The sequence below is a fragment of the Rattus norvegicus genome, chromosome 12 (genome assembly GCF_036323735.1).
Source record: "Rattus norvegicus strain BN/NHsdMcwi chromosome 12, GRCr8, whole genome shotgun sequence".
Lineage (NCBI taxonomy): Eukaryota > Metazoa > Chordata > Mammalia > Rodentia > Muridae > Rattus > Rattus norvegicus.
The window spans coordinates 12,430,082-12,453,047 of record NC_086030.1 but is presented as its reverse complement, the minus strand read 5'-3'; the positions used below and the strand labels follow the sequence as shown (position 1 = coordinate 12,453,047).

Here is a 22,966-nt window from a genome sequence, read left to right as displayed (position 1 = left end):
AACACTGACCAAGGCAGGGAGCACTGGGACGCGTGCTACCTTTGTTTTGAGCCATTTTTATCATAAAGCCTTGGGATCTAATTAGGGAGCGTGCTACATACCCCTTCCTTACTTACTGTGTGGCTCCTTTCTCAAGCCCATGTTTACAACCCACGTCTGGGACACCACGTCCCGCATGGAGGCCTTCGTGTGTCATCCCTTAAGCCATCATCACCTGTAGCAGATGCTTTGAAGTGGGGTCATCCTCTGAGGTGACTGTCCTGTATAACTGAATACTATTGAGCACAGCATGCCTTAGTCTGCTGTAGGAAAAGTCCTGTGCAGAGTCTAGCTTTTAGCCTCCGTGAGAGAGAGCTTAGTCTAGGTCTTTGGATACAAGTGGGTCAAGTGCGTCTTGATTGCTGACAGCTTTACTGTGGTCTTGACACTGGGCGACTCCCCCCTTCCCAGCTCCACATGTGCCCATAGTCCAGTCCAAAGCAAACAAGATCTGTGATTATTTAGAGAAGCTACTCGGACTCCACAATCCTTTTCAGACACCAAAATAACGCATTGTTTTATCTGCCAGTATAAGACTCCTTTTGCAAAGGGAATAAAATGAGCAGACCGTTTCCTTCCTGGCTGATTCCTGAACCTCTTTAAATCTGTTAAACATAGCCACAGACACAACCCATGTGCCTATGTTTCCTAACTCCACGGGGCGAGATAGGAGCAGGCCAGGAAATCACATCTGAAGCCAGGGTGTGCTTCACAGCCTCAGTGACATGAATCATAAGTTCAAGGGCGAGGGTCCATTTCCTTTCCTTTCCTTCTTTCCTTTCTCCCTTTTCTTTCTTTCTTTGTTAGTTTCTTAATTTTTGACACAGGGTTTCTCTGTGTGTGCTGGGATTAAAGGTATGTGCAATGCTAATTTTTATTAGTATTTTGCCTGCGTATATGTCTGTCTAAGGGTACTAGATCCCCCTGGAACTGGAGTTATAGGTAGGCATGAGCTGCTATGTGGGTGTTGGGACTTGAACCCTGGTCCTTTGGAAGAGCATCCAGTGCTCTTAACCACTGAGCCATCTCTCCAGCTCTCCATTTTCTTCCTTCCTTCCTTCCTTTCATTCTCTCACTCTCTTTTTTTAGATTTATTTATTTTATGTATATGAGTACACTGTCACTGTCTTCAGACACACTAGAGGGCATCGAATCCCTATTACAGATGGCTGTGAGCCACCATGTGGTTGCTGGGATTTGAACTGAGGACCTCTGGACGAGCAGTCATTGCTCTTAACCGCTGAGCCATCGCTCCAGCCCTCCATTTTCAATTATAAGATGATCTGCAGATAACTGCAGTCCACTGCCCTGAATGGCATCCCATGATCATGTTAATTCTGTGAGCCCAGGGTCCTCCGAGAACCTGGCTGTCATTCATGTGCAGTTTTCCCCAGCTCCGTTTACTGTCAGCTTGCAAACAGCTCCCTGTTTCAAGGTATATCCTCCTATGGACCTGATGCCTGCTCCCCTAAAACCGCACCCTCTATGAGCCTTTGGAGGACAGTCTCAGGGGGAAATACTGGGGTCACAGATGTTGTAAACCATGAGGCCAAGTAACATGGCTTCTGAGATGCCCCGATCCTCCTGTCAGAAGAGGAAAGATTTACACACTGACATGCACATTCTTACTTCATGCCAGGACGCCTCTCGCTCCACCAGATGTGCAGCCGCTGCTGACTGTGTTGCCCACTAGAGAACACCAGGATGCAGGTGCTTAGCGAGGTGAGGCAGCTGTGGGATGGGGTGGAGGTGGGTTTAAGAAGAAAGGGAACTGGGGTTGGGGATTTAGCTCAGTGGTAGAGCGCTTGCCTAGCAAGCACAAGGCCCTGGGTTCGGTCCCCAGCTCCGGAAAAAAAAAAAAAAAAAAAAAAGAAAAGAGGAAAAAAAAAAGAAGAAGAAGAAAGGGAACTTCCTTCGTCAGGGCCACCACCAGCTGACTGAGCTTTAGGTGACCTCTCTGCACCTCCGGGGGCTTCCTAACTGCTCCACACACCCCGTGGGTCCACTGTAACAGCCCTGAGTCAACCTGAGGGCATCTCTTGTTTTCTGCTCTCCCTGGCCTGAAGCAGCTGCGGGGGTGGCCATACCTGATATCCGTGCCAGGGGCAGAGGAGCAGATGTTTGAGAGAGGAGCTGCTCGAGTGAAAGGCTTATTTGGTCTCGTTTGATGTGTGGGCAGAATTGGAAGACCATTTTAAGATAAGGAAGATTTGAGAGACAGGAGCACTCTTCAGGCTGTTTGGGGAGTACGATCCTCCTTTCTGGAAGTACGGGTTTGCGGTGGAATGGTTTTAGCTTTTCTTCCTTCTTGGCATCCCCTAGGCTCTCAAATGCAAACCCCGCCCCCAGCACCACACCAGCACCGCGGAATGGCCATGTTACCTAAGAGGCGCCCAGCAATCTTAGGATGCTGTACATTTTAGAGCTGGGATGGGGCTTAGCACGGGAAAGACAAAACCTGGGTTGAAAACCATTTTCTAAATGGAAGCCAAGCGGCCGCGGTCAGGGCGGGGCCCAGCCACTTTGTGCTCTGTTCTTCAATAAAATCTGAGGCCCAAAAAGTGGTGCTCGCGAGGGCCGTGGGTGTCTGAGATGTGAGCCGTTCTGTGTGTCTTGCTTCTGAGAATAATCTGCGTCTCCTTGTGATAAAAGCCAGCAGAGGGAAAAGCATCTCAACTGTAATTTCCAGCACTTGGGGAAAAAAGGGAGTAGGGGGAGGGGTGATCCTGCAGTCAATGGGTGGGTCCCGTCTCTCTTCCTGGCCCTTTCTCACAGATGTGAACCCCTTGGGCCTTCCTGAGTAATTTTATCCACAGTGTTAGCACACCAGGCTCTTTTCTTCCGGGAAGTACTTCCCCTACTGAGAGTGCTGGGTTGGGGTGTCCAAGGACAGCCAACCTCCTCCTTCAGATGGTGCCACACAGTGTCATCAGGCAAGGAGAAAGGGGTACGGAAAGAACGCTCTGGGCTGCCAGAGGAGACCGTGGATCGGGGAGGTGGAGGGAGGGACGCGGGGTGGGGGTAGAGGGTGGGGGGGAAAGGCCGAAGCTGGGGGTCAGGGCTGGGGGAGGGGTTAAGCAAACAGGGAAACAGGTGTCTGAGCCACCAGCTGTTTACCTTGCACGGTGAGGTACGCTGAGCTTTCCACGACCCCCTTCTGGTTGGTGGCTCGGCACCTATAGACACCCTCATCCTCTTCTGTGACTCTTTCAATAAACAGCGTGCTGTTTCCTGGTCCTAAAATAATTCCTGGGGAGTGAGAGATGTTTACATTAGCAGGTCTGGAGGACAAACCCAAACAGCCTTCAGGAAGCCTAGTGCCTTCCTCTCCTAGGCTCCCGGAAGAGGTTCTGAGCCCGACTTAACCCCAGATGGGGTCGTTCACTCAGTCTCCAGTCTCCGCTGGGTGCACATCTGTCCAATCTGCCGAGCACTCTGCAGTCCCCAGCCTGATGCTTCCAAACACTCGGAAGTTGATGCCTTGTCCCCCTCACACAGAGAAAATGGAGACTTCTCGTCGTTAAGCAACATGATCAAGAACTCACAGCTTAGCCCACAGCACATTTGTGGCATAGGGTCATTTATCACGTGACCTGATGAGGTGGCACCGCCTGGAGGTAAAGCTCTTGGGCCGGCTCTCGAATCTATAACCTTAGCCTATAAGCAAAGTACTTACTCCATCTATGTTTTGTTTTCCCCAGTCTTGATATAAAATGAAAGCAGTTCCCATTCAATGCATGCGTATCATGGTAATGAGTGCTCAGAAGACATAAGTACTTAATACTCAGTACTACACAGACTGCCAGAAATTTCCAGAAACCCCTGAGAAGCTTTGAGACACAGAGGCCTCTACTGAGTACTGTCACCAAGTGTTTGCTCTCCCATCAGTCTGAGTCTGGGGAACAGACAGCTAACAAGAATGCAAATGAGTACCTAGGGAGGGGTGCACAGAGGCGGAGGTGGGCCTTGAGTTGCAGCTTGAAGGAGTGTCAGCGGTGAACTGAGAAAGCGAGGAATGAAGCAAGAGGCCATAGTGAACACGCACTGAGGACTTGTGCTGGAGAGGAAGTCAGTGTGCCTGACCACACATGAAAACATAAAAATTAGATAGATGCTAGATAGATAGATAGATGAATAGACAGACAGACAGTAGATAGACAGAGAGATAGATGAGAGATAGGTACATAGATAGATGAATAGATAGATGAATAGATAGACAGACAGATGAGAGATAGATAAGAGATAGAAACAGATTATAGATAGGTAGATAGATGATAGGCAGATAGTTAGATGATAGATAGATAGATAGATAGATAGATGAATAGACAGACAGTAATAGTCAGACAGACAGATGAGAGATAGATACATAGATAGATGAATAGATAGACAGATAGACAGACAGATAGATGAGAGATAGATAGATAGATAGAAGATAGAAACAGATTATAGATAGGTAGATAGATGATAGGCAGATAGATAGATGAATGGATAGATAGATAGAGACAGACAGGTGGATAGACAGACAGATAGATGATAGATAGATGAGAGAGAGTCAGGTGGATGACAGATAGATTATAGATAGATAGGTAGACAGGCAGACAGACAGGTAGCTAGATGGATGATAGATAAATAGAGGATAGACCAGGTAAACACCAACCCCTTTTACCTTCACACTGTCTTTATTTACACCTCTGCCCCACCCCATTTAAACCAGGGATTTACTGAACATTTGACCACTGAGCATTCAGTTGCCTTTTAATCTTTTTAAAAATAAACGCTTAAAAAGGTAATTCGTGGGGTTGGGGATTTAGCTCAGTGGTAGAGCGCTTGCCTAGGAAGCTCGAGGCCCTGGGGGGTTCGGTCCCCAGCTCCGAAAAAAAGAACCAAAAAAAAAAAAAAGGTAATTCGTTGACCCAGATGAAAATATTTTGGAGCCTCTCTTATGCACCCGACAGTCAGATACAGACGGTGGCAGACAAGTGCCACCCCTGCCACGAAGGGCTCACTTCTAGTTTACAGTAAAGCCGAGGAGGAAGGCACACTCGTCTGAGAGGCTTGAGTGAAGGTGGTGCTGAGGAGGGCGATTGCTGCAGACAAGGCAATCGAAATGGAAGAGCTGGGGACCAATCAGATGGGGAGAATGGAGCCTCTGATAGGTTGGCAGACAGCATTACAGAGTGAGTAGCAGCTGGGTCGCCCCTGGGCCAGGAATGAGCCCATGTGAGAAATAAGGGGCTGAAGAGCATGTGCTGTTCTTGCAGGGGACCCAGGTTCTGTTCCCAGCACCCCCATGATATATCACAATCATCCTTAACCCCTGATCCAGGGGCAGCCAATGCCCTTTCCTGACCTTCGTGGGTACCAGGCCTGCATGTGGTGCATGTGCATACATGCAGACAGACACTCATACACATACAATCATCTGAAGAAGAGGAGGAGGAGTGGGGAAGGGAAACAAGACCTCTGCAACCCAGTACCGAGTACTGAGTACTGAGTACTGAGTGCCAGCATTCAGTAAGCAAGCAGAGGAAAAAAGCGGCCAGGACACAGATCCTGCCCCCTCCCCAGGCATCATAAGGATTTAGAGTCAGAGAAATGGCCCAGCAGTTAAGAGTCCATGTTGCACTCCCAGTGGGCCTGGGTTCAAGTCTATGCACAGCAGGCAGCTCCAGGAGATCCCATGCCCTCTTCCAGGTCCACTCCAGCCCATGTAAAATAATAGATCAGTAAGTCTGCTGGTGAGCTGAGTGTGGTAGCTCGCCCCTGTAACCCTTACAAGTGGAGGTAGAGGCGGGAAGATTAGCCTCAGCTACCCAGTAAGCTTGAGGCCAACCTGTGCTACCTGGCTCTGTCTCAAAAAACAAAACCAAGCCAACCAACAAAACCACCGTAAACCAAAAGAAGCCACTGTAGGGAGAGCAGTGGATGTAGCTCAGTGCTAGAGGGCTTTCCTGGAGTGAGCAAGGAGGGTCGTGGGTTCCCTCCCTTGGTAGCACAAGAAAAAAAGAGAGAGACAGAAGCCATTAGTCATTATAAGATAGCACAGCAGCAGGCAGACATGGAAAAGGGGTGGCTGGTTTGGGGGTTTTCTCCTGAAAGGCTTGAACGAGAATTCTGATGGGTGGGGACAGACTTCGGGGTTCCTCTGAAGAACCAACTGGCTTGCTTTTCTGGATTGGGGTGCGGTATGGGGGGAGAAGCGCAACGGAAGGCTGACGTCTAAGTCAAGGGTGTAGACAACTGGGATGTGTAGTGTCTGGAAATGAAGATTCCGGGGGAGCCAAATGAGGGCGGTAGTCAAGAAGTCTGTTCAAGATGGCCGCCCCACATCCAAAGGGTGGATTCATCTGGAACAGAGAGAGGGGACCGGACTTGAAAAACCCCGTGGGCTCCGCACTGAGGAAGAAGTTGAGTCGAAGGGCTATAGATGAAGATCATGGATGAATTTAGTCCAGAGGGAGGAGAGTGAGTGGTCACGGCCTGAGTCGAGTAGAACAGGAAGGGAAACCGGCCAACTGGAAGGAAAAAAGAGAGAGAGAGAGCCCAGGAGGTGACAAGAAAGCCTGGAGGTTCCTGGAAGCGACAAAAGACATTTTCACAGGAGAGCGCAGGCAGGCTGGGGAAGGAAGTTAACCACCTACTTTAGCAGAGCATAGAGGAAAGCCTCACAAGGACACAGAAACAGACAGGGCGGTGCCCAAGGCAGGCAGTCAGGAGTTTCCTTCCAAGCAAGTCTGAGCCAGTGACTACAGAGCAACGGGGAAAGAATTTTTAAGATTTTACTTATTTTTTTTTCTTTTTTCTTTTTTTCGGAGCTGGGGACCGAACCCAGGGCCTTGCACTTGCTAGGCAAGCGCTCTACCACTGAGCTAAATCCCCAACCCCAAGATTTTACTTATTTTTATTTTATGTGCATGAGCACATAGCCTGCACGGACGTCTGTGCGCCATGCATGTGCATGTAGAGGCTAGGTGATGTTGGATTCCCTTGGAACTGCCATTAGAGGTGGTTGTGAGCGGCTAGATGGGTGCTAGAACCTTAACTTGGGTTCTCTGCGAGAGCAGCCTGAGTTCTTAGGCAATAAGGCATCTGTTAAGCACAAGAAGGGAACTTTTAAAAACGATTTTATTTTTCTGTTTTTAATTGTGTGTGTGTGTGTGTGTGTGTGTGTGTGTGTGTGTGTGTGTGTGTGTGCGCATGAGTACAGTTGCTCATGAAGACCAGAGGAACTAGAGACACAGCTGACCAGTGTGGGAACTAAACTTTGGTCGCAGTTCCAGTTCTTAACCGCTGAGCTGTTTCTCCAGCCCAGGAATTCTTTCTTAAGATGCAAAGCTTTATAGCATTTTTATATGCTGGTAGAAGTCATTTGGGAGAGAGCGAGGGTAGGAAGGAGGGAGGGAAGCAGGGAGAGAGGGTGTGATCCCCAAGTCAGAACTTCCCAAGAAATAAGAAGACTAGGGTTCCAAGGTCAAGATGACCCGAGGGGGAGTGGGCAGCCTGTTTGTTCCTTGTTTTCTTCCTTCCTTCTCACGAGAGACAGGCTTCTGCTATGCAGCCAAGGCTGGCCTTGAACTCCTACCTCCACCTCCCAACTGCTGGAATTATAACCCTCTCATGTCTCCCTACTTTACTTTACAGCTCCATCTCAACTTCTTGTTTGTTTAATTACTATTGTTACACACACACACACACACACAGAGACAGACACATAGACACATAGACACACACACACACACACACACACACAGTGGTTAATTGTAACTCTCTATTGGGGGTTGTGGAGGATGGGGTCGTGGGGTCCGTGAGACTTTCCCCATCCACATTGGCATGTCAACTGGTATAGTCATTGTCATTTTCTTGATTAAATGATTGACGCAGCCCTGAGTTGTCTAAGAAGGCAGGCTGAACAAGCCAGTAAGCAATGTTCCTCCCTGGTCTCTGCTTCAGTTCCTGCCTCTGGTTCCTGCCTTGGCTTCCCTCCATGGCAGACAATGACCTGTGAGCCAAAGAAATCCTCTCCTCCCCTGGTTTTGGTCAATGTTTTCTCACATCAGTGGAGACCGATGCTATCAGTTAATGTTGTACCAGAAGTGAACAATGATTGAGCATTGTCATGTGATACAAGACACACAAACCAAAGCCATCCCATTACTGTGAAACAACTGTGGCTTGGTGTGCATTCTCTGACCATTTCTGTGTGTGTGTGTGTGTGTGTGTGTGTGTGTGTGTGGTGTGTGCGGGCATGAGCATGTGTGTGTGTGTAGGTGTGCATGCATGTGTGTGTCTGTGCATGCGTGTGTGTGTGTGTGTGTGTGGTGTGTGCGGGCATGAGCATGTGTGTGTGTAGGTGTGCATGCATGTGTGTGTCTGTGCATGCGTGTGTGTGTGTGTGTGTGTGGTGTGTGCGGGCATGAGCATGTGTGTGTGTGTAGGTGTACATGCATGTGTGTGTCTGTGCATGCGTGTGTGTGTACGTGCGCGCGTGCATGAGTGTGTGTGCATGTGTGTGTGCGCGCGCGCGTGTGTGTGTGTGTCCGCACACGCGTGTGTATCCCTGCTTCCAAAAGCCATGTTTTTGAATGACTGGCAGATGAAGGGGAACTCTGAAGTCAGGGGTCGTTCTGATCAGGGAGGAAGACCGTCCTGAAGATATTTGGCTGTGGAAATGACATCATGCGAGTGGCACGTAGGGAAGTTTAGTCTTGCAGAAGGCAGGATGGGGCTGGAATGAGGAAAGAACAGCATGGGGCAGTCCGGCTCCCTACTTGAAATTCAGGCAAGGGGTGGTGAGGCCGATATCTCCCCACCCCACGTGCCTGGATGGGAGGATGGGAAGGAAAGGGGGGAAGGGCTGGAAATTCACGCTGGGAACAGACAACCTGCAGGAGTTGACTCAAGCAACCGAGGGAGATGAGCCGAAGGGGATGCCGGTACTTGAAGCCGATGAGAGGAAATGTGCCTTCTTTTCAGGGAGGGCTGTCCTCTGTGACTGGCTAAGTCCCAGAGTCCCTTTGAGGATGTTTTTCTCTCTGTATAATCAGAGCAGCACCTGCCTCGCATCACATGGATTCCAGGAGCAGGGAAAATAAATATGAAGGAAGTCCCGGCAGAAGGCTTGATGGGGGTGAGTTTGGGGGTGCAGCTCAGTGGCGGACGACGTCCATAGCATGCCCTAGGCTACGTGTTCCATCCCCAGCACTGCAGAAACAGGAGTGGAACGGGCAGGCGAGACAGTTAGAGCAACGGTACGGTTGAAGCTTTGGAAAGTGTAAGGTACGGGTGTAGTTAGCAGTCAGAGACCGAGGCTGTGGCAGAGGAGTGTGGAGTTAAGAATCCATCGTGCAATCAGGCAGTGCTGTTGCACGTCTTTAATCCCGGCACTTGGGAGGCAGAGGCAGGCGGAACTCATGAGTTCAAGGTCAGTCTGGACTATAAAGGGAGTTTCAGGACCGTCAGAGCTATACAGAGCTCTTTTCCCCCTAAAAGTCCACCTTGCTACCCATTCCTCACACAGGGTCTGAACTTCAGCCATTTTCCATCCCTAAAATTCTAGTTGGAGCTGAATACCACAAACAAAATAAAAAAAAAAATTAATCTCAGTATATTCCCATTCCTTATATACTCATCTCCTATTTTTGTGGTGGTGCTTTAATGTTATTTCTTACAGTTTGTAATTTACTTGCTTATAAATCTTTCCCCACTAATATCATCAAGGACCCTCCTTGTCTGCTTTCGTCATAAAAATCTATGAAAATACGGAAGCTGGGCACAGTGGCGCATGCCTTTAATCCCGGTACTTGGGAGGCAGAGGCAGGGGCACTTCTTTGAGTTTGAAGCCAACTCTAGCTACGTAGTGAGACCTTGTCTTGGAAAAAAAAAATAAGAAAAAAAATATTTACTGGAGTTTTGCTTTTTCCTTATTTGGTTTTCTGTCTTTGAGTTTTCTTTTGGAGAAAGGTGTGTAGTGGGAGGTGAGGAAATGAGCTTTACCACACAGACAGCTAAGCGCTGTGACGTCACTATTATTTATTTATTTATTTATTTATTTATTTATTTATTTATTTATTTATCGGAGGGGAAGGAACAAGGTCTCACTATGTAACCCATGTTCTGGAACTCACTTTTAGACCAGGATGGCCTCATCCTCAAAGAAATACACTGCTGGGGGGTGGTTCTAGTGTCTTGTCTTATTTTGGCTCCCAAAAGCCGCACTTCCAGGCCTGAGGGTCCCTGCCCCGAGCTGGCTTTCATTGGTAATAAAGAACTGCAGTACAGCCAATGGCTGGGCTGGGCTGGGAGACGGGGCGGGACTTTTAGATTTCCCGGGCAAGGGAGTGAGGGAGAGTGGAGAGAGGAGAAACGCCATGACTAGGAGGCAAAAGGATCAGATTAAGAGCTACAGGAGAGAAGGCTTTTCTACAATGTAGGTGGTACGGGAGCAGGGCCCTATGGAGCCGAAGACTACCCAGAAGGTAACAGGGCAGCAAAGATAAAATATAGATTTAGGGGCTGGAGAGATGGCTCAGTGGTTAAGAGGACTGACTGCTCTTCCAGAGGTCCTGAGTTCAATTCCCAGCACCCACATGGTGGCTCACAACCATCTCTAAGGGGATCTGATGCCCTCTTCTGGTGTGTCTGAAGACAGCTGCAGTGTACTCATATGCATCTTTAAAATATATATGTAGATTTAGAAGGTGTCGAACCAGGAATACCAGAATGTATGTTAGCCACTAGGAGGTTTAGAAGTGTCCAGCCACTGAGCTAGTCAAGACATATCAAAATTAGCTGGCACGCGCGTGCGTGCATGCGTGTGAGCGCGTCTTTTATTCGAGAATCCAGAGAGCTCTTGGGCAGGCGCACCTCGGACCCACCGGGAGCCAAAGCAGTTTAATTAATTCACTGCTACGGTCTACCTGCCTCTGCCTCCTGAGTACTGGGATTAAAGGCATGTGTGGCCATGCCCACCTGAGTGTCAATTACTGAATAAAATATTCTTTTCCCACTGAATTATGGCACCAGTTATGAGATTGCAAGTTACTATGTATTTCTGGTTCTGTTTTTGGGTTCTCTACTCTTTCAAGAACCCATTTGTTGGGGCTGGGGATTTAGCTCAGTGGTAGAGCGCTTACCTAGGAAGCGCAAGGCCCTGGGTTCGATCCCCAGCTCCGAAAAAAAGAACCAAAAAAAAAAAAAAAAAAAAAGAACCCATTTGTTGATCTGTGTACCACAGCATTTAAATAATGATGTTTCCTAACACATCTTCTAAAAAGACTTGATTTATTTTTATTTCATGTGTGTGGGTCTTTCTTTGTGTGTGTGTCTTTTACATCATTGAATGTTTTTATTTTCTTTTTAAATAACTTGTTTCTTTGAAAAGGAATTATATATATCGCCACTGGGAGGCTCTCTTCAGACACACCAGCAGAGGGCATCGAATCCCATTACAGACGGTTGTGAGCCACCATGTTGGTGCTGGAACTCGAACTTAGGACCTCTGGAAGAGCAGTCAGTGCTCTTAAGTGCTGAGCCATCTCTCCAGCCCAAGAACTTGCTTTTAAAGCTACATTTGTTTCGAGACACAGAGAGATTTTTATTTATCTTGTGTTTATGTGTTTGTGTATTTTGCCTGCATGTATGTTTTATATGTTACATGTATACAGCTAGAGACCAGGAGAAGGCATCAGATGCCCGGGATTATCCCATGTGGATATTGGGAATACAGCCCAGGTGCTCTATGAGAGCCCCCAGCGCTCTTAAGCGCTGAGCCATTTCCCCAGCCCCAGCTGTCTGTCATGCACCTTCATACCAGGTTCTTTGAGGGGTTTGCTTCAGCTGAATTTCCTTTCTCCGATGGACACGAGGATTAGAAGCAGCCACAGACTCGCTTACAAGCAGGCGTGATGGTTTGAATAGGGTTGGCCTCCACAGAGTCCTGTGTTTTAATGCTTGGCACTATGAGGAGGTGTGGCCTTGTCGGAGGAAGTGTGTCATCACTGTGGAGGTGGGCTTTGAGGTCTCCTATATTCACGCTACGCCCAGCATGGTGAACAGTCTCCTTCTGCTGCTTGAGGGTCAAGATACAGAATTCTCAACTCCTCCAGCACCACATCTGGATGCTACCATGGTTCCCACCTTCATGATAACGGACCTCATCCTCTGACCCTCTGACCCTCTGACCCTGTGAGCCAGCCCCAGTTAAATGTTGTCCTTTGTGAGAGTTGCTTTGGTCATGGCGTCTGTTCACAGCAATGGAAGCCCTGATTAAGATAACAAGCTATTGCGCTTTCTGTTGACGGGATAGTTATTTACCAGTTTACTTCCAGGAGGATGGCCCAAGTCATTTCCATACACTTGCTTATTTATTTCAGACAACTGATAGATTGTTTCTCCACACTATGCACACTCGCCCCCTCCCTCTGCACACTCAGTATTATGGACTTATCTTTTCTATTATTTGACTTTTTCTCACTCTTATTTTCCTAAAGTAGTGGCGTCTCACGTGCCGAGGTTAGAGGGCAAACTTACTTCTCTCCTCTACCACATAGGCCCCAGGGATCGAACTCAGGTCATTCGGCTTGGTGGCAAGCTCCTTTACCAGTTTAGCCATATAGCCATCCCAGATTTCTCTTTACTGTAAGATCCTGTATCGGATTGGACAAATAGGGAGCAGAGCAAGACTTTCAGACATAGTTACCTACAGTTCACACCCATGAGTGCTGGGGATTTGATTCTAGAATTGTCTTGTTAAATTTTAAGGAAAAGGCAGAAATCTGATTTTTTTTTAAATGTTCAAATTCATCCCTTTTTTGTTTCGTATTTTTAGTGTTTGCAAACATGTCCACTTAGTACATTCACTGTGACTGCCATTAAAACACGCGTGCTGCACAGATCAGACATGACTCCCCATGGGTAAGCTTTAGATTCTAGTTAATCAAGGACCTGCTTGACCTGGCCCTGTCTGTCTTCTAGCTTTAGGCTCTGTTATCTCCGTAAAAGGACCCCTGGCCTTGGATCTTGGACCCCTGGCTTCTCACATGTTGTTTCCTTGGTTCGATGCTAATGCTTACTCGGTTTTTAAATGGTTCGTTCCTAGACCACAAATATCTTCTGTTGCTCTCAGGACCCCGGCTGTGCTACTGCAGTCGCCTTGTGCAGTGCCTGCCCGACTCCGCCATGTGTCAGGTTTTAGCAGTCATTTCGCGGACTTTTTAAATTTCACCTGCTCCAGTGTGGGCTCCTGGACAACAGCAACACCACCTTAACCTCTCTGAGTCTCCAGGGTCTAGCACTGTGCCAAAAGCCACCTGGCCTCCAGCAACTGGGGAACAGCAATGGTGTGCAGTGTAGAGGAGGGGCCGTTTTGTGGTCTTTGTGAGCCTTATCTTATGAAGACAATGTTGCCATCGGTGCCAACTCTGCATGCCGGAGCGTACCATACGCGCATGCCCAGTTCTCCGAATCTAGACTTTATGCCACTTAGGTTTATCTCCCTAAAGTTCAAACGCACCCAGGTTCCTAGAGCAAAGAAATAATTCAGGTGACTGTGTAGGTGTTGGTAGCCCCAAGGGGACAAGTGAACCTTCACCAGAGGCTGTTTTAGTGGCAATCTGTTCTGAGCCCTGAGGGCTGTGAAGCTGATAATCAGCGTAAGACCCCCGTGATCTGCTGAGTTGGTCGAGGGTAGATCAGCTTGTGATCAAGTGACCTGTGTTTGTCCACCGGGTGCAGTCTACATTTTAAACGTGCCCAGCTATTTTAGTATTTGGTATTTCCAAGGGACTGTGCAAAGCATTCGTTTTTCCATCAGTGCCTTAAGGTGATGGACACTCACAATGTTTTGTATGTGAGAACTATATTGTCTTAGAAAGAGGACAGCATTTTAATATGACCCGCTAAACCTGTAGAGTCTTCGATTCACATATCTGGTTAAATAGATGGGCGCTGTGTTTGAGCTTTCTGCTCCTCCCACACAATGCCTCTGCTTCTTTAACTGGTTTGTCAGTCTGAACGGTGGCAGCTCTCTTGTCCTGTGACCACCAATACTTCATGTAGAAGTTATGCCAGCAGGTTTCGCTAAGCTCGTCTTTATTATCAGGGTTCTTTTCTTTAAGAGTGATTTTGTGTGTGTGTGTGTGTGTGTGTGTGTGTGTGTGTGTGTTCACTTAAGTGCAGGTTTCATGGAGACCAGAAGAAGGCATCAGAGAACGCCTGGAACTGGAGTTGCCAACCATTGTGAGCCACCATGTGGGTGCTGGGAGCTGAGCCCATACCTGCACTTTTTTTTTTTTTTAAGATTTATTTATTTATTTTGTATATGAGTACACTGTAGCTGTCTTCAGACACACCAGAAGAGGGCATTGGATCTTTTTACAGATGGTTGTGAGCCACCATGTGGTTGCTGGGATTTGAACTCAGGACCTCTGGAAGAACAGTCGGTGCTCTAACCACTGAGCAATCTCTCCAGCCCCCCATACCTGCACTTTTTAAGTGGAAACTCCTGGACAATAAATGCTCATGTTCCCGTTTGCCATAGCCTACCTGGAAGGTTAGATTTCTACCACAACACATAACTGTTTACCTACAGTGACTCACCCGTTTTAATACCGGGAAATGCTATTGCGCTGTATCGTTGCCAAAGGTAAGAAACTGCGATCTGTTTCTGTTAGCTGAGGACTCAGAAATCAGTTATGGGAGTTCATAGCATACACACAGATGGCTGCTCAAGCAGAGGAGGTGGGACACCGTGCATGCATATGGATAGACCCCCTTAAGTCCTCTCAAATGATATACTGCCCTGTATGATTTGAGTTTAGGCACCAGCCTCCCTTGCAATGTCAGTGCCAGGCATTTAGCATAACCCACCAATTTTGTTTTTGTTTTTCTGTCTTTGTCTTTGTCTTTTCTTTTGGTTACTTTCAGAGATGGGGGTTTCTCTGGAACTCTCTCTGTAGACCAGGCTGGCCTTGAACTCAGAGACCTGCCTGCCTCTGTTTCCTGAGTGCTGCGATTAAAGGCCTAGCCCACCACTTTTGTTTGCTTTTTATTTTTTATGTTAGCAGTTATTTGATTTTATGCTCTATGCCTTGCTTGTTAAACTTCTTTCTGTATTTTCACTTTTAATAGTGTAAATTCTATGTCCTATTCCCAGTTATTTTACTAACTCATTACAGTGTAAATTTGCTCTTGTCTTTAATGAATGACAAGATGCTATGTGTACCAAAGACATGCTTTTAAATATATTTTTTAAAGATTTATTTATTTCTTCTTATATTTTTGGTTGTGAGCCTAGACTTTAACGGCTGAGCCATCTCTCCAGCCCTTATTTATTTATTCTATGAGTACACTGTAGCTGTCTTCAGACATACCAGAAGAGGGCATCCGATCCCATTACAGATGGTTGTGAGCCACCATGTGGTGGCTGGGAATTGAACTCAGGACCTCTGGAAGAGCAGTCAGTGCTCTCAACCGCTGAGTCATCTCTCCAGCCCTTTAAATGAATTTTTAAAAGATGTTTGTTTGTTTATTATGTATACAGTATTTTTCCTACATGTATACCTGCAGGCCAGGAGAGGGCATCGGATCTCATTACAGATGGTTGTGAGCCACCATGTGGTTACTGGGAATTGAATTCAGGACCTCTGGAAGAGTGGCCAGTGCTCTTAACCTCTGAGCCATTTCTCCAGTCCTTTTAAATGAATTTCTTTCTGACTTATTCTCCATGAATGCTTGGTCTGTCTGTCTGTCTGTCTGTCTGTCTGTCTGTTGCTTACACTCATGTCTGTGTGGCTATGTGAAATAAAATGTAAGAAGCCCTGATCCAGAAAGCATTTTCTGTGTTCGGTTTGCCCTCAGTGAAGGCCAGCTGCACGATGACCTGGTCCAATTACATGTGGCAAATTCATGATCAGCTGGAATGGAGGGGCACCAAACTTGCTTGAGCTGACTGTGTGAGCGACGACTAAGCTGTACGGAGCTCACCAAGCAGGTTACCTGAGAGCACCTTTTGTTTGCCTCCGGCCTTAACTGGGCACAGTGGCGATGGCAGTGGCATGGTTGGTGTATGCTTGCCAATTCAGGTCTTCCTTTTTGGAAGGAATTGGGATTTCCATGAAAACTCTGGACACATGGAACAGAAAACTCCCACCCGATGACATTGGTAACAGACAGAGCACACCTAAAGCCAGCAGGAGCTCCGTCTCTCAGCACCCAGTCTTCCAGGATTCGGAAGGTTGGAGTGGGAGCCCCTCGTGCTCTGAGCCTTGGTGTCTTTAGACTGGGTACAGCACCTGGGAGACTGTACCTCTCGCCCCACAAGCCTAAATCTCTTTCATTTTGGCCTCTTCCTTTGTCCTGGATCTCCCCCCCAACCTTTCTCTCTGGTGGTTCTTCAAGCCTCAGTGTTCTCCAGAACAGGGCTGTCTGTCTCTGCCATGAGTCTGTGTGGGAGAGTCACAGAAGGAGTCCAAAGAGGGTTTTTCGTCTATAATGGGGAAGGAGAGGCTTTGAGAGTTGGAGGAGCAGCTAAGAAGGGTTATATATGCTAAGTTTGGGTAAAACCCTGGGATCAAGACCCAGTACTACAGAGACACACACATACACCAAACACACACACACCCCCCTGAGATTTCTACTTGAGTTTAGGAAGAAGTCTGGAAGTAAACAGCGGCTTAGTTGCGCTCTATTGTGAACACGTCTGTTGCCTCTGAATTGCATCCTGTGTGGTGGTAAAATTCGCATTCTGTGTATTTGGCCACCATTTCTCTTCTGGAGCACTTGGGCTGATTCTAAGGGCCCAGGCTCTTCCTTCCCATCCTTCCCTATAACGGTGTCTCCTTGCTTCCCCAGAAGGCTGAGCTCTACTCAATTCCTTCCCAATTCAGACCCAAATTAGATTTTGACCTGCCTATCATGGTTCCCACTGTGGTGCCCATGGTGCAGATCTTTGGCGTCCTGATACAGTAGGGACAGGACACATGTCCCTTTCTGGATAGGTTACTCAGTCCTGGTGACCAAGATTCGGCTGAAGAAGAAAGGTTAATCCCTGTCTTGGGGGCTTCTCTCCCACTCCAGCTTTGGTCTGCTGGAGACACGGGGTGCTCTGGATAAAATACCACTGTTTTAACCGTCAAGGACTGTAAGCAGTTTGGGCTGTCACAGACATTTGCTTTCACAGTTGGGTGGGATGACTGCTCACGGGCAGGCCGTACTGAGCGCCCTCAGATCAGCACGTCCCTCTGCTCACTGAGAGGAGAGGCAGGAGTTTCTCCTCAGCGCGCTGATGATGCTCGGAGACCCTGTTCTCTGTGGTGTTTGTGAGACGTCTGCACTAGTGTCAGAACCGGTGTAAACTGGATCAGTCTGTCACCTCATCTTCTTTGCCTGTAGTGCTGTCATGAGCTCTTTGGCCAGCATACAACCCCTTTGAGCCTCGGCACACATTCTGACCATGGTGGAGCATCTAAGAAGCAAACGGACGGAGTGGAAGGGACATACTAAATGTGGGTTATTTGGGCACGTGGCCCGCAGAGGGAGTAAGCACACAAAGTGACTCCACGATACTGTTTCGATCTGGTGCAGGCTGTCAGAATCTGTAAAAGCACTGAGATTTCACGCAGGAGCTGTGCTGTCTGTTTAACTCTGAGGACCAAAGCATGTTCTGGGCAGCCACCATCCCGAGTAATTCACCTCCAGTTCTCACTCAGATGTGGGGCTCTGCAGCCTGGTCCCCTCCACACAACACTTTTGTGTTACTGCAGCTTCCCTGTGTCGCATGAGCTTTAACCTGATTTCTTTTTCCTTCCACCCTTCCGAGGAAACGCATCTTCCGTTATCTGCCAGCGGGTCGCTCCACCCTAGTCCTCCTAGGCTCTCTGCTGAGCTCCGATTGGATACTCTGCACTTTTCTTGCTTCTTTCAAGCCCCCCTCCCTCGTTTCTTCTTTATATCCACTGACATCGAACCGCTGGAGCCGATGCCCTGCAGAGCCTTAGCGCAGTGAAGCTAATGCACAGAAGGTGGGTTTTTCTGAGTACACTAAAGATTCTAAAAATTAAATTTACTTTAGCTGAGATACAGGAACAGAAAGTGTAGGTACTGCCAGGTGGTGGTGATGGTGGCGGCAGCAGAGGTGGTGGACAGACAGACAGACAGACAGACAGACAGACACACACACACACACACACACACACACACACACCTTTAATTCCAGCACCCGGGAAGCAGAGGCAAGTGGATTCCTGGTCTACAGAGCAAGTTCCAGGATGGCCAGGGCTATACAGAGAAACTGTCTTAAAGAACCGAAACTAACTAACTAACTAGGTAATAAATAAAACTAACTAACTAGATAGGTAAATAAATAGGTAGGTACTAACAGGGATGGGTGATGTTTTTGATATAGATGGGAAGTGTGCAATTTCTTTTTTTCTTTTTTCTTTTTTTTGGAGCTGGGGACTGAACCCAGGGCCTTGCGCTTGCTAGGCAAGCGCTCTACCACTGAGCTAAATCCCCAACCCTGGAAGTGTGCAATTTTAAGTCAAGTTAAACGTATCTGCTGCCTCAAACGTTAGACATGTCTTCCTGGTGTCCTTCTGGTTTGGGCTAAGTGAGATCTCATTGCCTCCTGCAGCTGTCCAAATGTACTCTAGCACCGGAGGGCCTCGCTTTTCCTTTAGCCACATTAATCGTCCTTTCTCCGTCTCTCATGTTACATGTACCTGAAACCTGAGGTTAAGTCATGGTGTTTTCTTCTAGACTAATTTAATGAATTATTAATCATTAATTATTATTATTTATTAGTTAATTAATCGACTCCCATTTTGAGGCCAACAGATGTAGACAGTGAGCAGGCCTACACACCAGTGGGGGTCATTGCTTGAAAAAGCTGCATCCCACGAGAACGCGTATACAAGTTTATTACTTGGCATTTTGATTATATAAGGTTCGAACGTTTAAACAGTTTGATAGTAGCTTCATGTATTTAATTTTAATTAACTTTAATTTTAATATCCAGAGTTCAGGGCTTAAGGATTCAGCTCAATGGCAGAACCAAACAGAAAGCTGAGTTTGTTCCTCAGCTCTGAGGGTGGGGACGCATGACGATAAAAATATAGATACTTGTCACATCTGCACAGCCTAGCACAGGGCCGGACAGAAAATAGCAGCTCAAAAACATTTATTAACCAAAAGAATGAGGTTTGAGCTGATAAGGCATTAATTCTGGCCCTTTAAAAATTTTAAATTAGCCTGGCATAGTGGCACACGCCTTTAATCCCAGCATAGGGTAGACAGAGGCAGGAGGACCCCTGTTAGTTTAATACTGGTCTATATGGCAAGTTCCTGACCAGCCAAGAGCTCCATGGTGAGACCCTGTCTCAAACAATTAACTAATTTTAATGAAACAAACCCTTAAGTGTAAGTAGCTTTGGCTTCAAAATCATCTCTCTTTATATAGCATGCCCAGCTTTTTGAATGCCTTATATATCTTAATATGCCTTAAAATGTTTTTAAACCATGCTTTAAACTCTCTAGAAGCCGTTACATTTAGAGGGACACAGAGGTGTTCACTGCTTTAAATATTTTTTTGATGCCAACCTGGCAGGTTAGAATGTTGCTCATGTGTCCTCTTGTGAGAGAAGTGACACGTCTGGCCGAGTTAGTCGCACACGCTAGAGACAACCTTAGTTGCCCACACCACTATGACTGGAGCCCAGGTCCCCTCTCCCTACTTCTTCATGCCTGAACCTGTAAAACAGTCAGGATAAACTTAGCGAACCTCTCCAAACTGTTACCAGACCATCCAAGCAACCAAAGAAACCCCAGGAGCGATTGCAAAGCCAAAGTCTACCTGTGAACTGTGTCATGGCAATGCCTGCCTCTGGTAAAAGGTATGAACGTTAAATAAGCAGGGTGTCTTCCGGCCTGACTGAACACCAGTAATTTGCACTTCCTGTGAGACAATCTCATTCATATCTTCAAAGGGTTGAAAACAAGTTAAGTGCTCAGGGAGCTAGAGAATAACAGGCTGGTTACCCGAGGAGTGAATGGGACCCGTGAAGAAAGGACATCTTCTAGCCTTGCGTTCCTGGTGACAAGGATTCCAGGGGGGGAGGGAAGGCAGGGTGGGAACCCTAACCCTAACCCTGTGAGAGAGGCCGGCGGGAATGGAGATGGATCCAGCAGGGAGACAAGACGGGAGAACCCACATTCGCAGGAGTCTTTGAGGTGGTTGCTGGTGTTTTTTTTCTTCTTGTTCCACTGATGTGGCAGAGGCGGCCTCTATGCCTGTGTGCATGCTCTTCTGGGCTTGTGCACTCACGACTTCCTTTGTTCCTGCCTGCTGCCCTTTGGCCCAAGAAGTTACTACCCAGCTTTCTTGTCTTTGCTTTCCTTTGCAAGAACGGCTGCGTCCCACCGAAAGGGTTTTCCTGGGAGGAAATGAGGGAGCAGAAGTTCCAGCTTCCCTCAGCCCTTTCAACAGGCATTTGATAGTCGCTGGGGCCTGAGCTCGCATGTGTGCCCAGCTTCCTCTCTCCTGTTTTCTTTGGAATGTTGAAGAGTTGTCAGTTAACAAGTCACAATGATAGCAGACCAGATCCTGTTAAGGATCCAGCACCCCTATGATTCTTTGGGCCTGGAAGTCCTCTCTGACCTGCCAGGCTTTCTGTGAAAGATGTATCCTGGCTTGAATGCTCAGGCATTCAAACTTAGACTGGCTTCCTCCTTGTAACGGGATGGAGAGGGTTTCTACTCTGTGGAGTCCTGGAGAGCCAGGGCCAGCCACTGTGGTTACCAGCAGTAGTGTTAGCATTTTGTCTAAGCCCCGCCCCACAGTTACCTGGCAACAGCCAGGTATACTCCGCCCCACAGTTACCTGGCAACAGGTATGCCTGACTCACTACGTCACCTGTGACTGTAAAGCGGGTTCCTGACTGTAAAGTCAGTTGCTGATGCCAACAAGTACTCCTTATTCACAGGTTTGTAACGGAAACCACCACAGTAGAGGCGGCGTGTTTAGTGTTCACAGTGGGTGACGTTGAACACAGGGGCCAAGGATATGGAGTGTGTGGCCATGATCGTTGCATCTCAGGTTGCATTTGAAACTTAACGGGTGTGTGACTACAGCTTAGAACTCCTCTCCAGAGGTGACAGTAGGGTTTTACTTGGCGATCAGACCACTGTTTCCACTACGTGGGTCCTAGGGATCGAACTCACATCACCAGGCTTTGCGCCAAGCCCCTTTACCCACTGAGCCATCTCTGTGGCTCAGCTAGAGTAGCTTTAAACAGGAAAGAGAGAAGGTGGGCGTAGTGCAGTCCATCTTAAGAAATGCTAACAGTGGTGCTTATTAAGCTGTGGCCGTGGGCAACTTAGTGAACCATGCAGTCAATGGCTTTCTAGTTTCAGAAGTAAACAGGGCCTCGGAGGGCAGAAAAACCAGGGCAGTGTTGGGCCCTCCACAGTGTGGACCTGCCCAGCGCTTATACTTCCTGTTCCCCACCCCCTTTTTTCCTGTGTCTTTTCTTCCGTATCCTAAAAGCCATAGACTTTGAGAATTGGTAGAACTTTTTGTTCAAGATACTGTCTGTGCAGCCTAAGCTAGCCTGGAACCCGCTACAATAGCCAAGGAAGACACTGAAGTCCTGATGTGCCAGCATCTCCCAAGTACCGGGGTCACGGGCATGAGCCACCTCTTGACTGGTCTTCAACTCGAATTTAAGATCTGACTACTGAAGTTAGACCAGACTCACTTCTCTCAAAGGGCCCGTCCCCGTTTTCATTAGCGTTTCCTGGAATTCACGCTGCGTACGATGGAGTATTTGGAGAACACAGGGTTAAAATCATTTTACCAGGCTCCTGTAGGGACTCTTTGGGTCTCTGTTATACTGATGTGGACTCCGATTTATAGAGGAAAGAAGTTACTCTTTCTTTGTGAACTACGTGTTCATCCACATGGTCACTCGCATTTTTAATATGACAGAATAAATACCTCAGGGGATTAATTATCCACAAACTATCATCTTGGTAGTAGGTCATTTGGGGCAAGCATTTAATCTCTTTGGGCCCAGTTGTCTAGTCTCCATATTGGCCTAAGGATATTCTAAGATCTCTTCAGTAACCGGTAACTCTAGGATATAGAGCCTGCCTCAAACTAGGTATTTGTGTTACCAAACGTGCTTACTAAAGATCGTGTACAATCTCTGAAAGCCATTGGGTTATCGCTCCTGGAGCACTGGACTGCCAGCCAAGCACCGTGAGGAGGAGGAGGACACTTTTGCTGCTGAAGGGAACTTCATCTCAACTGATGAGTAAGACGGACTACAGGGAGGTGAAGACACCGCTCAGTGGCCGAGAGCATGGGATACACTTACAGAGGGTCTGAGTTCGGTTCCCAGCACCCATGGCAGTGGCTAACACTGCCTGTCACCTCCATCTCCAGAAGAGCCCGATGCCTCTGGCCTTCTCAGGCACCTGCACACGTGCGCACATACCTATATACCTACACACCCAATCAGGAATAAACCTTTAAAAATAATAATGCAGTGTGAGAATAGAAGAAATTTTATGTCACACACACACACACACACACACCAAGTAATTGTCCTTTTAACATTTTTTTTTTTTTTTGGTTCTTTTTTTCGGAGCTGGGGACCGAACCCAGGGCCTTGCGCTTCCTAGGCAAGCGCTCTACCACTGAGCTAAATCCCCAACCCCCCTTTTAACAATTTTAATAACCTCAGTAAGAGAGAAGTAGAAACCTTCCTAAGGAAAAAGGACTCAGGGGCGAGCTGCCTCCTTTGTTTAAGAGGGAAGCCTTCCGAGGAATGACAAGAAGCCAGTCCCAGTGCGCTGCATTCCTGCGCCAGATGTGCTAATTCTAGAGAAGCTGTGATAGACTGGCCTTGTGCTGTGGAATGTAACCCTCTCT

At 47.6% G+C, this 22,966-nt stretch overlaps 1 protein-coding gene across 1 annotated transcript in view; it reads right to left on the bottom strand.

The window, feature by feature from the left end:
* Nucleotides 1–22,966, bottom strand: part of Flt1 (Fms related receptor tyrosine kinase 1) — a 171,701-nt gene that overhangs the window by 51,703 nt on the left and 97,032 nt on the right. The window contains exon 15 of the mRNA NM_019306.2: nt 3,157–3,288. Within this exon, the coding sequence (NP_062179.2) occupies nt 3,157–3,288 (132 nt within the window). The remainder of the gene's footprint in view (nt 1–3,156; nt 3,289–22,966) is intronic.